The 12,038-nt window shown below is 52.2% G+C and overlaps 1 protein-coding gene across 1 annotated transcript in view; it reads left to right on the forward strand.

The window, feature by feature from the left end:
* The window catches only part of bop1 (BOP1 ribosomal biogenesis factor), a 45,244-nt gene that overhangs the window by 31,512 nt on the left and 1,694 nt on the right, over positions 1-12,038 (forward strand). Inside the window, exons 5-14 of the mRNA XM_048992861.1 lie at positions 3,030-3,184; positions 3,288-3,405; positions 4,068-4,169; positions 4,884-5,096; positions 5,333-5,494; positions 5,585-5,665; positions 6,505-6,574; positions 10,898-11,030; positions 11,364-11,544; positions 11,664-11,952. Of these exons, the coding sequence (XP_048848818.1) occupies positions 3,030-3,184; positions 3,288-3,405; positions 4,068-4,169; positions 4,884-5,096; positions 5,333-5,494; positions 5,585-5,665; positions 6,505-6,574; positions 10,898-11,030; positions 11,364-11,544; positions 11,664-11,952 (1,504 nt within the window). The remainder of the gene's footprint in view (positions 1-3,029; positions 3,185-3,287; positions 3,406-4,067; positions 4,170-4,883; positions 5,097-5,332; positions 5,495-5,584; positions 5,666-6,504; positions 6,575-10,897; positions 11,031-11,363; positions 11,545-11,663; positions 11,953-12,038) is intronic.

The following is a 12,038-nucleotide window of genomic DNA, read 5'->3' on the forward strand; positions in this document are numbered from 1 at the left end:
CTTCCTCTCCCCCGCTCTTGTCTTCCTCTCCCCCGCTCCTGTCTTCCTCTCCCCCGCTCCTGTCTTCCTCTCCCCCGCTCCTGTCTTCCTCCCCTCTCCTTCCTTTCTAACCTCACAGGTTAGCACAGCCATCAGACGTGTAAATAAAGCTCCAAGACTGTTTTTGTTGTGTTTGGGGTTTTTTTTTGTGCCGGCCTGCGGAATACGGACCGGGTTCATTCAGTGCTGCGTGATGAATTCGCTCTTTGCTTTTCGTGCAGCGGATCCATGACGTGCCGCAGCCCTGCTTATGGGGTCATTAGTCATGTGACAGCGAGCCGGGTCAGTCGCTTACTGACGGCGGCGACCTGGGAATGTGGACCTGCGGCCCCCCTGCTTGGGGCCTGTAGTTTTCTCGCTGTTGACAAAATATGTCATGGACAGGTTAAAAAAAAACACTGTCAAACATGCAGTGCAGATTGTCACCCCCCCCAGTACAATGGGTACTCTCTCCATCACCCCTGCCCTCCCCTCCCCCCCGACTGCCCCAGTAGGATGGGTACCCTCTCCACTCTCCAAGGTGCTTTCCTTCTGTCTAGACGGGCCCCACTTCTGCCCATTAAACAAATGGGTGTGAGTGGTCCTGCCCCCTTTCCTTTGTATTCACCTTTTCCTTTCCTCCGAAGGGTGCAGCAGTGATGTAATTCCTATCTGACAAACTGGAAGGAGCAGCCCTGGGTTCTGCTCAGGAATGCAGGGAAATGCGATACTCTCCGGTAGCTTTAATCGGAATCAGTCAGTCTCCATATTTCACGCTCCGTACCGGAGAGGAGAGACTTACGGGGCTCCATAAATCCAAACGACAAACCCACATATCTCGAAGTAAAGTTCTCTGTGCTGGAGGATGCTATAATGATGGGAGTGGCATTTTTCATGAGTCTAAGGCTTTGTTTTTTCTTGTGAGTTTATAATCACAGTAATTTTCACTGGACGATATTTCTACTTAAAACAGACAATTTAGTCTATTTTCCTGTCAGTTTGAAATTTTATTTACATTTTCTCCCTCCTGCAACCAAAACAGCTGAGCTACCTGGACCGGCACCTTCCCCTCCTTGATCATGCTCGATGTCCGGGAACGTTCTCTTGGTTTTACCATCTGCTGAAGCCGTCTGAGGTCGCTGCAGCCCCTTAAACCCGGCCAGCCACGCCTACTTGGTTAACTCCGCCTCCCGGTAGCTTTCATGCCGCTCCTAGCCGCCTAATGGTCAGCGCACTCGGCCATCTCCCTGTTTTTTTTTTTTTTTCGTAATGAAGGATGAAGTCACGCTCTTCTTAAATTCCATGCTGCAATCCTCCAGCTATCTGGCAGCCAAGGAATTCATCCTGCGCAGGGGTCAGCGGCGCAGAGGAGCGGAAAAAATGAGGCCGACCGCGGCAGCCGTCTGCCAGCCGCGGCATCCTGTCAGGCCGCCACCGCGCGCGATCGCCGCTCCGCGCGGCTCCCGGGCCTTCTGCCCGCCAGTGCCCCCATTTGGACCTGCTCCCAGGGTCCCCCCGCCCCTTGGCTCTGCCCATGTCATCTTAGTAGTTTATAATGGCCTGGAAACAGAGAGAAGAAGAGCCCTCACTGCTGGTGTTGTCATGGTCTCCGTTTCCGAGTGCTTCTGATACATTTGGGTCAGCGGCAGGCCCACAGGTAAACCTTATTTGTTATGTTGGTATTATTATTCTTACCATCATCATCATCATCTATAGTAATATTAATTATGGTTTTTGGCGAAGCCTCACAGTGCATTTCGCAGCCGGCGTGAGTCCAGGCCTTGTGGTTTGATGTCCGGCCCTCATACCAGTCAATTTAATCCCCTGGTGCCCAAATCATTATCTGCCCAACTGCCGGCAGTTTTTCCAAGTTATATATACATACACACACACATATATAGTGGCTTTTTATTAACATGAATGCTTCAAAGATACACCATCTTGGCTTTTAATCACCGGACCTTAAAATTTAGATTTAATTCATCAGTATTTCCTCTACTTGCAGCCATGTTCTGTATGGATGGATTTCTGTACGTTCTTAGTTTCTTTTTCCCTTCGGTATTCCATGCCCCCCCCGTGATCTCGTCTTATTTGATTGACCTCCTTATTTCGGCGAGTCTGCCCTTACCGTGATCGTTTCCGGCCCATCGGTCAGGGGCCATGTGGCACGCCGCACACCGTGTCCTCGCCTCTGTCGGAAAAACGTCTGCCGAGGAGATGATGGCGAAAGCAGGCTCTGGCTGACGGTTCTGTACGGGCCGCTTCCTCCCCGAGGGCGAGTGAGGGGGTGAGACTACTTGCCGCGGGAAATTTTATACAGACCGGGGTCCCGTCGGTCGGCTCTGTGTGGTGGAGGGTGCTCTATACGCACGGCAGCCAGTCGAGGGAAGCGGGGGGGGGGCGCGAGGTCAGGAGATGGTGTCCCTACCGGCCACTAGGGGGCGGGAGGGAGCGTGCCAGGTGCACCCTGTCACCCTGGGACCCCTCGTCGGCTGACACGTGGAGCGGGGCGTCTGAGGCAAAGTCCATCTGGAGCAGATCCCTCCAGGGGGCAGGCGGGGGTGACCTTTCGAAAACGTATACCTCTATACCACATCCAGAAGGTCGGGTTTCCAAGCAGGAAATGTCATATTAGTGCTGATGGTCTGGCCTTAATTTTTTCTCTTTAATATTTCATTCATGGCCACTGGATCTGAATTCCATGCTGGGACAAGGAGACCTTCGGCTGGTCACTGTGTCCTGGACGTGCCCCCCAACACGTCTCATCTAGGTGTAAAAGGCACACGCCGCACACATGGGCTGTCCAGGGGGGGACCTCTTTGCACGTGATGTCGTTCCCCCCCCCCCCCCCGCCGTCTGCATTCAGAATCGCAGCCTTTAGTCTGCAGTCTGCCTCACGCGCAGATGTGTCTGTTTCTGATTGGCTGTGTGAGGGAGGCGCTCGGCCCAGTTGTCACCCGTGGTAAACTAGGTATTAACCCCCCCCCCCCAATGGATCCCGGTTCTTTCAGGACATCCGCAACACGGTGGGGAACATCCCCATGGAGTGGTACCAGGACTACCCTCACATCGGGTATGACCTGGACGGGAAGAAGATCTACAAGCCCATCAGGAACAAGGACGAGCTGGACGAGTTCTTGGACAAGATGGAGAATCCGGATTACTGGTGGGTCGCTGGGGCTGGCCAGCCACTCTTCTTTTGCCTTGGGGATCGTTGGATTGTTGCATCCTTAGTGCTAACCCCCCCCCCCCCCCCCTTCCCCCAACAGGCGCACGGTCCACGACAAGATGACCGGCGCAGACATCCGGCTCTCAGACGAGCAGGTGTCCCTCGTACACCGTCTGCAGAGGGGAAACTTTGGGGACGCGAGCTTCAGCGAGTACGAGGTACCCGGCCCTCCCCACTCCCCGCCACGCCATCCGCCTCCATGCCTTCAGGCTTTTATTCTGCACAGGATTTTATTGGCCTAACCTCAGAAAACTGCTCTCCTCCGCATAGGTTCCCACATAAGCTAACCTCAGCCTGCACTTCCCATCTGCGCACCAAACGAAGGCGCGCTCCCACTCCCAGCCAGGGGGGGGGGGGGGGGCGGGATCTTGCTTGTTTGTTAAGAATTAATTTCTCAGCTGTTTGTTTGAGCTGAGCCATGTCACAGTCACACTTTACGAGAACACGTAAAGACGTCCCCCATTATGTCATGCATCAAGCAGGGATTGCGGGCCAGCTTTCATTAACACAAACATTGCCCATAAAGCCCTACCTCTCTTAACTCGCCGGAAATATGAGTAATACTTCAGAAAAGAGCATTTAACCAGCAGCTTTAAATTTCATTCTGGGCTATTAGGGACGCACTACATGGATCCTTAAACATATTAGCTACCTGCAAATTCGTTTTGCCGCCTCCGCAGGACGTTTAACGTTACAGGAGTGTCTCGAAGGTCTTGACACAACAAATGTTCTCATCGCCGTCGCATGTGGGTTTGAGCTGGGTTGCTGGGGGGGTGCTGGTGTGTAAAGCAGGCCTTATTCTGCCTTTCCCTCCTCCCAGCCCTATGTAGACTTCTTCTCCAGCGAGACGATGATCCACCCGGTGACCAACAGGCCGGCAGATAAGAGAAGCTTCATCCCGTCGCTGATCGAGAAGGAGAAGGTGAGGAGTGTGTCACGGAACACAAGAAGTGGTACTCTAATAGGGCGGAAAGCTCAGCCTGGGGACTCCCACATGGCTGATCTGGCAGCTCGCAGATTTGACCTCGAGATGACGTTTGATTGGTCGAGCTCTGACGAAGACCAACCACCCGGGCCGGCGCTGCTCGTTGCGGTTCCGCTCCGTCTGGAAATTGCCGTAATCGGATCTGGCCCCGTTTCCATCGTGTCTGCCCACGCATCCAAATCTGCGAACTACTATATTCTCCATGGGTCAGAAGCCCAGATTTTTTTCGTGATGAATGAAGCTTCAATTTACAGGCCTTGAGTTGTTTATTATTATTTTTGTTGATGCTGCTGTTGTTGTTATTGATGTAGGTCTGCCATTCTGTGTGTCATGTATCGGTTTCAGTGTCGGAAATTTTTTAAGTGGTCATAAACGCGCTAGGAATGATACAGAATTTTCACGTTTCAAACGTTTTGACCCTTAACAGCTCCCATATGTGTTGTATTAGCCATAATGTTCTCAGTGTGGAGCCTGACGTGCAGCACTTTCAGAAATAAGATGCGACCCAAGGTGAAGTTGCTGGGTTTTTCCCTGTGTGGCAGTTGTGTTTTCTCCAGGCTTTTCCGCCTGCGTTTAGCCGGAGTCTCCCTGGTGGACCCCTTGCTTCTCACGTTGTTTCCCAGATCCGCCCTCATCCCCTGTGTCTCGTAGGTGTCCAGGCTGGTTCACGCCATTAAGATGGGTTGGATCAAGCCCCGGCAGCCCAAGGAGAGTGGCCTGCAGCTCTATGACCTGTGGGCCAAGGAGGACCCCAACAGCATCCTGGGCCGACACAAGATGCATGTTCCAGCACCCAAGATCAAGCTGCCGGGCCATGAGGAGTCCTACAACCCACCTCCGGAGTACCTGCTTACGGAGGAGGAGGTGCGGTGCCCCCTGCTGCAGCAGCAATTACCCTGCCCACTCAGCCATCATCATTAGTATTGCTGACCCTCACTCCCCTTAACCTTTGACTAGGACCGTAGATTGTACCAGTGGTGATAGTACAACATGACCCAGTATACAGTTGTAGTAGGCCTATCCCAGTATTCCAGGACACCCAGGATTGTGACACGTGATTGTGTCCCCATGGCTCTTTCTGTCTCCTCTTCCTTCTCCAGAAACTGGCATGGGAGCAGCAGGACCCCGAGGAGCAGAAGCTGAACTTTCTCCCGCAGAAGTTTGCCTGCCTCCGCACCGTGCCCGCCTACTCTCGGTTCATCCACGAGCGCTTCGAACGCTGCCTTGACCTCTACCTCTGCCCCCGTCAGCGCAAGATGAGGGTAAGCCCCCCTCCCCACTTCCGGCCACTCCGTATCATCACCAGTTTTCCGGCCAAGTCCAGCTCAGTTCTTTCTCTTTGTCCTCCGCAGGTCAACGTCGATCCGGAGGACCTTATCCCAAAACTACCGAAGCCCAGGGACCTTCAGCCGTTCCCCACGGTGCAGTCACTGGTGAGTCCTGCAATGAGGAGATGGCACTGGAATGGGATTTCACAGAGCCTTGGTTCAGTGTCGAATGGTGCTGGGGTGCGTGTGCGCTCACGCTTTGAGGGATGTGTGTGGACAACACTCCTCCCCAGCCACAGCTCCTAAAAGGCTGCTACTTTCCATATGTTTGTGCTCATGTCCCTTTAATTGAGGAAGATGGTTTTTGTAGCTCTGCTCTGCCAGCTGTACCCTGACAGTGACTGTGCCTGACCGTTCCTGACTGCGCTTGACTGCTCCTGATTGGGCCTGAGTGCACCTGACTGTTCCTGATTGGGCCTGAGTGCACCTGACTGTTCCTGATTGGGCCTGACCCTGCCTGATTGGGCCTGAGCGTGCCTGACTGAGCCTGATTGAGAATGTCTGCACATGATTCTTGACTGCTCATTATCGTGCCTATCTGTTCCTGCCCGGTCCTGATCTCACTTAACTGCATCTCATTGCTCCTGATCTCGCCTAAATACTCCTGACCATACATCATAACTCCTGCCTGCTTCTGATTGTGCCTCATTACTCCTGACTGCTACTGATCCTGCCCAATTGCTCTTGACTGCTCCTGATCATTGATAACTTCTTCTGACTGCACCTGATCACACCTAACTATTCCTCATCGCTCCTGATCATGCCTAACTGCTCCACATCGCTCCTGTTCATGCCTACCTGCTGTTCATTGCTCCTGATCATGCCTAACTGATCTTGACTGCTCCTGTTCACACCTGACTGCTCCTGTTCACACCTGACTGCTCCTGTTCACACCTGACTGCTCCTGATCACGCCTGACTGCTCCTCTTGTCACTTGTCACCAGGTATACAGAGGCCATTCTAACCTGGTACGCTGCATTAGCGTGTCTCCCGGTGGCCAGTGGCTAGCTTCTGGTAAGTGTCCCCTCCCCGAGTTCCTGTCACTCCCTTTGTCTGCCACTGCATCACTGTGGTCTCCCACAGTCTCAGTGGTAACTGACTGGCCGTTTAAATCATCCTTGCAACACAAGCCATGATGTCACGCCATTGGCCCCAAGATCCGGATGAGCCCCAGTGACACGTTTTTGAGGGTGGTGAGTGGTGGAGGGGAGTGGTCACCTAAGGAAAGGCAGGGGGTTGGGTTACATTTTTGGTTTGCCAACCAGTAGTGTTAGTTGCTTCCCGGGGCCTATTTTTTTTATTATTATTTTTTTATGGTGCTTGGCAGCCAACCTGCAGTGACCGTGCCTTCCTAAAACCCTGCAAATGTTTATGACCCTACATTAAGAGTTTGTAGATCATTTATAGTCACTTTTGTGCAGGTGATTTTGTAAGGGGGGTAAAATAAACAGTCAATATGAGATGGATTTAATTTATATTTCCCCAGTTACGTTTCCCTGAGCTCTTAAACAAGAGGGTGGCTTTGAGTTGGGGAGGTGGTAATGGTGCCCCTTTTCCGTAAAAACCCAGAATTAAAAACGAGCTGTGCGTACGTATGTGGGCCGGTACGCAGCGGGGCTATCAAATTAACCTTATTGCTGCTATGAAATTTGGTCTTTCTCCTCCTTAATGTTCCTTATGGCAAAAAAAAAAAAAAAAACTACTAGTAAAAGGATATCGGCAATCAGGAATTCACCTCTGACACCGTGGCATTCCAGCCGCGAAAGCAGGTTTGACCTTCTGCCATACGGGAAGGTCGACGGCAGGGAAACCCTCCTTTCAGGCTCAGCAATGTGGGATCATTCTTCGCGTCAGAGTTTAATGGATGGCCGGGGAACCGTGGGTTGTGTTTCTCCGCCATTTTCCATCCACATTTCTTGATTTGGAGGTGGGCCTCCCATTCGCCTACCTTCTGAGGTGGACGTCTTGTGGAGTTCGCAGTCGGTGAGATGCATGCCATCTGAGAAATGACAAATTACCTGTCTGTTATCACAAGTCATTCATTCCCCCCCAACCGCCTCCTCCTCCTTAAGACAGGCTTGTCAGGCATCGCCCCCCACCCCCCGACCCTAGAGAAATCACTGTACATTCATAGTACCAATCAAAATCCACCCTAGCCTTCACTCAGCTAGTTGTCAGTAACCCCCCCCCCAGACCAGCACTGTCTTGTCAACCTCCTGATCTCTCCGGATTCCTCCCAGGAATCTCGCAGACCCCTTGGTGTTTTGGTTGGCGGGTGCAGGAATTGAAGGTGCAGGCTGTGCAGTGGCTGGGTGGGCTGGCCCTCCATGTAGGGGGGGGGGGGGGGGGGGGTAGCAGCTCTCCAATAACATCCAGTCGGTTCTGACATGGTTCCAGTGCCACGCCTGGCAAGGGACCCTGGCTGCAGAACAAACAGTTTTTATACCGGTTTCATCCTGTGAAAGAGAGCTCCAACGTTCAGGAAAACAGGTGCACGCTAATATCAGTTGAGGGCAGATGTGCCCTTCCCACCCCCCCCACCCCCCCCCAGACAAAAAAGGTGGGGCCCATCTATCGTCATGCGGGGCATCTGATGATGAGAAACGGCCTGGTGGGTGCTGGCAGTAATTAAAGCGACATGTATTCCATAACAAAGGACTTTATGAAGCACAGACAAAATACCACTACAGTCGCTGCAAGTCCTTTGTCTTTCCATAAAGTATATTAAAGCACAAATAAAACACTCGTTCCCACAGTAAATGTGCAAGTTGACAACCTCCCAGGAATTTATATATTAAATAACGAATTATTTCTCCCACCCCACCTCCCCGACAGCTCTGCAGTTGTTTTCCAATCGTGTGAAATTTTGAAATAATTAGTTCCGTATCGGCCAGGGGCTGCACGCAGTAGAGGGATGTTAATAAAACATGCTGGACCACTTTGAAGACCCTCCAAGCTTGCTCTGCCTTGGTTGTCTCACCAGTGCTGTTTGTCGCTCCGAGCAAGATGCCGGAGTTGTATCCGACATCTCTCGGATTGAACTGGTGAGAGACGCGAAGTCGCAGAGCCAATAGCAATAAACCTGAACTATATAAATTCTATATAAATTTGTATAACGGGAAAAGTTCAGCAACGTCATAAAACAATTTGCTGGTTGTCATATTTCTCCGGACAGTGGCCGGCTCCGTTCCCAAACGCGCGCTCTCAGGTTCGGACCATGCAGACGCCAGATTAACGGGTCTCGCTCTGGGATTTTCACGTGTGGCCGTTTCTGCTACGCACGCACTCCGAGCCAGCGACAAACGAGCACTCCCATTTCAGCAGGCATCCCGGGTAATCGTGCGGATGGACGGGAATGCTCCGTCCTGCAATGGCGGCATCCAGTTTTTACCAACTCCCCGCCCAAACCCTTAGGGCCAAGGTTCCTGGAAAGCAGAAGGCCGCTGACTTCCGTGCAAGCACTGAGTTGGATTGTCTCAGAGGGCGGGGACTTTGCAAATTGTTGTTGTCATTTTTTTCCTTCCTTTTCTCTTCCTTTCATTGTGAATCACCTATTCGTCTCTCCGTCACTGTTTTTATCCCAGGTGCGCTTGACACTTCCGGGTCCTAGAGTCCCGCGGGCGTTAGGCCTTTTTAAAAGCGTCAGGCGTTCCGATGATTTACAGAGCTGGTGGAGCGAATGACACGTCAGGAAGGGCAGCCGTGGGGCTCAGTCCGATCTGAGGAAGTTCCTGGCTGCCCTCGCCACCGCTCAAATACGGAAGGGTGTAATAACAGAACGGTTGCTTAGAGACACAACTACAAATTACCGGAGCTATGAAAAGGTAACTGAGGGTCAGAGGCAGGCTGCGGAGGACTGCCTGTCCCTTAGTCACGACAGCGACAGTATGGCCCACGACCCAGGCTTTTTGGCTCCGCTGTACATGTCATGACTGTAAGGTCCATTGGTAGAGAACGGATGAAAATTTAGCCCCTCGTTTCCGCTCAGTGATCGGTTTGTCGTGCCTGTCTGTCCTCCTCCTGCCCCTGTTTCTCTCATCGGTGACAAACCAGCCGCTCGTTACATGTCGCTAAGCCCCGCCAGACACAGGCCTTAACGTCACTCGTCGATAATAAGGTGGCGTTTGGATGCCATAATACTGAAAAAAGAAAAAAAAAACACGCTTAAACTAAACAGTTGGGGGAAAAATCTTTACGGCCCAAAACCACGGCACGCGCTACAAAGGAGCATAACTCTCGCCCCCTACCCAACTATTTTGAGCGTTTTCATATTTTCCACAGTCTCGTGCCCGGGCCTGAAAGCCGTCGTGCTGATGACGGGATGCGTCCAGTTTCGCTCCTTCTTCATCAGAGTGGCGCAGGAGCCCGGCTGGAGCTGCCCTGTTTGCCTCCGTCGCCGTTTCCACGGCCGACCACAGCTATGCGTGCCAGACGGGGCTCGCAAACCGCCAGCGGGACATGGCCTCAGGAGCACCATCTTTCTATATCTGTCACCCGGCAGCTTAATACTTAAAAAGTGATTATGGTTTCTGGGAAGCTACACCCCACCCTCCGCCAGTGGAGGCGCCGGGCACGCGAGGCCTTTCCCTGTCCGTCTGTCCGTGCCGTCCTCACTGGCTGTGCAGGTATGGACATGATGGAGATGGTGGCAAATGGGCATGGAGGCGGGCTCGTGGCTTGAGGCGCCATGGTGGACGATGAAACGCAAATAGGGGCCATTTTATGAATTCAACACGCTAATGCCATTTGAGGACCGCGGCATATAAATAGGTCTCCGCGCATTAAGTGATGAGTATTTGTCAGAATAGTATCGCTAATCACTAATACACCAAATGACAATAAAGTGATGGTTTTAGCATGTCTTAGTATGTCCCAGAACAAAAATGCATCCCTTTTCCTCCTTGTATCTGCTTGAATTCAACTGGTGTACGTTGGAATCTTCCAATGGATGTGTAGTATTTGTAAAAAGGTACTCAGTCCAAGACCTCAAGATGGGTGACAAACGGCATGCCTGCTTGGGCTCTCGCTCCGTCCTGCAGTCCATTGTTTCTGCCTCACCATCAGGCTCTCTTCCAGCCCATTGACGGCTCCTTCAGCTCTAACATAAAACAGATTGTATTTCTTCCTGTCTGCTACCAGACGTGCATCCTTGACCTCTTACTGTAAGTGGAAATGTCACAAGTACGACTCACTGGATGCCGTTTGTACTACAACTGTAGTGAGATGTACCAGCTTTTGACTTTCTCCCTTGGTGATAAATGGTGCCATGACTTCAGGTTCACATCGAAGGCTGTGGAAGGACGCCTTTGACCCAAAGACATTCCCCCTTGGTTTCAGGCTCTGATGACTGCACTGTGCGGCTCTGGGAGATATGCACGGGCCGCTGCATGAAGACCATAGAGGTTGGGGGAGCAGTGAAGAGCATCGCTTGGAACCCTAACCCAGCCATCTGCCTGGTTGCCCTTTCCTTGTAAGAATCTCTTACCCTATGGCAGTGTTTTCCAATCAAGCTCTCAGAGACCTGCAGACAGTGCAGATTTTTGCTGGAAGCTGGGAGGGAGCAAAAACATTAACTGTTTGGCAAGGACCTAGAAGGGAGCAAAAATGTGGGGGCTCCCCGAGGACTGGGTTGGAAAACACTGCCCTTTGGTGCTTGTACTACCATAGAACACTCTCATGTTATTTTAGCCCCCTCTCTCCTGAAAATGACAAGCATAATTAGATGAACCCTGAAGAGATCTACGTACTCCTGTGAGGGGGTATTGCGCTTACCCCACTGTCCTGGCTTCCTTGCGTTTGTCAGCAACCAGACGGTGTTGTTGCTGAATCCCGGATTGGGAGACAAGCTGGTGTGCAGCACGACGGACCAGCTCATCGCCTCCTACGTGGAGCCTGAGGAGGAGAAGGAGCAGTCCGTGCAGTGGCAGCTTCCTGAGGACCAGGATGTAGAGAAAGGTGTCCGTCTCATCATCAACCATCCCAAGGTACCACCGGAGCTCTGTTGGGAAAACTAGGTGATCCTGGCTCTGTAAGGAGACGGGAGGCATCGCATTGATTTTTTTTGGTGTCTTCGTCACGCCTGTCTTTGTTTTTCCTTGTACAGTCTGTCCGGCAGTTGACCTGGCACAGCAAGGGTGACTACCTGGCCACTGTCATGCCAGACAACAGCAACACGCAGGTTCTGATCCACCAAATAACCAAGCGACGATCTCAGAACCCCTTCCGCAAGAACAAAGGCCTGGTCCAGTGCGTGTCCTTCCACCCCATCCGGCCCTACTTCTTCGTGGCCACGCAGCGGTACATTCGCATCTACAACCTCATCAAGCAGGAGCTCATGAAGAAGCTTTCGGCCAACTGCAAGTGGATCTCCAGCATGGCCATTCACCCAGCAGGTTGGTGTGCTGCTTTTAACATTAGGTTGGGTTTTTGTCTCTAAGTATTTACTCATGTTGGGTTTTAGGTCGGCTGGATGTTGTGC

Source organism: Brienomyrus brachyistius, chromosome 23 (assembly GCF_023856365.1).
Source record: "Brienomyrus brachyistius isolate T26 chromosome 23, BBRACH_0.4, whole genome shotgun sequence".
Classification (NCBI taxonomy): Eukaryota; Metazoa; Chordata; class Actinopteri; order Osteoglossiformes; family Mormyridae; genus Brienomyrus; species Brienomyrus brachyistius.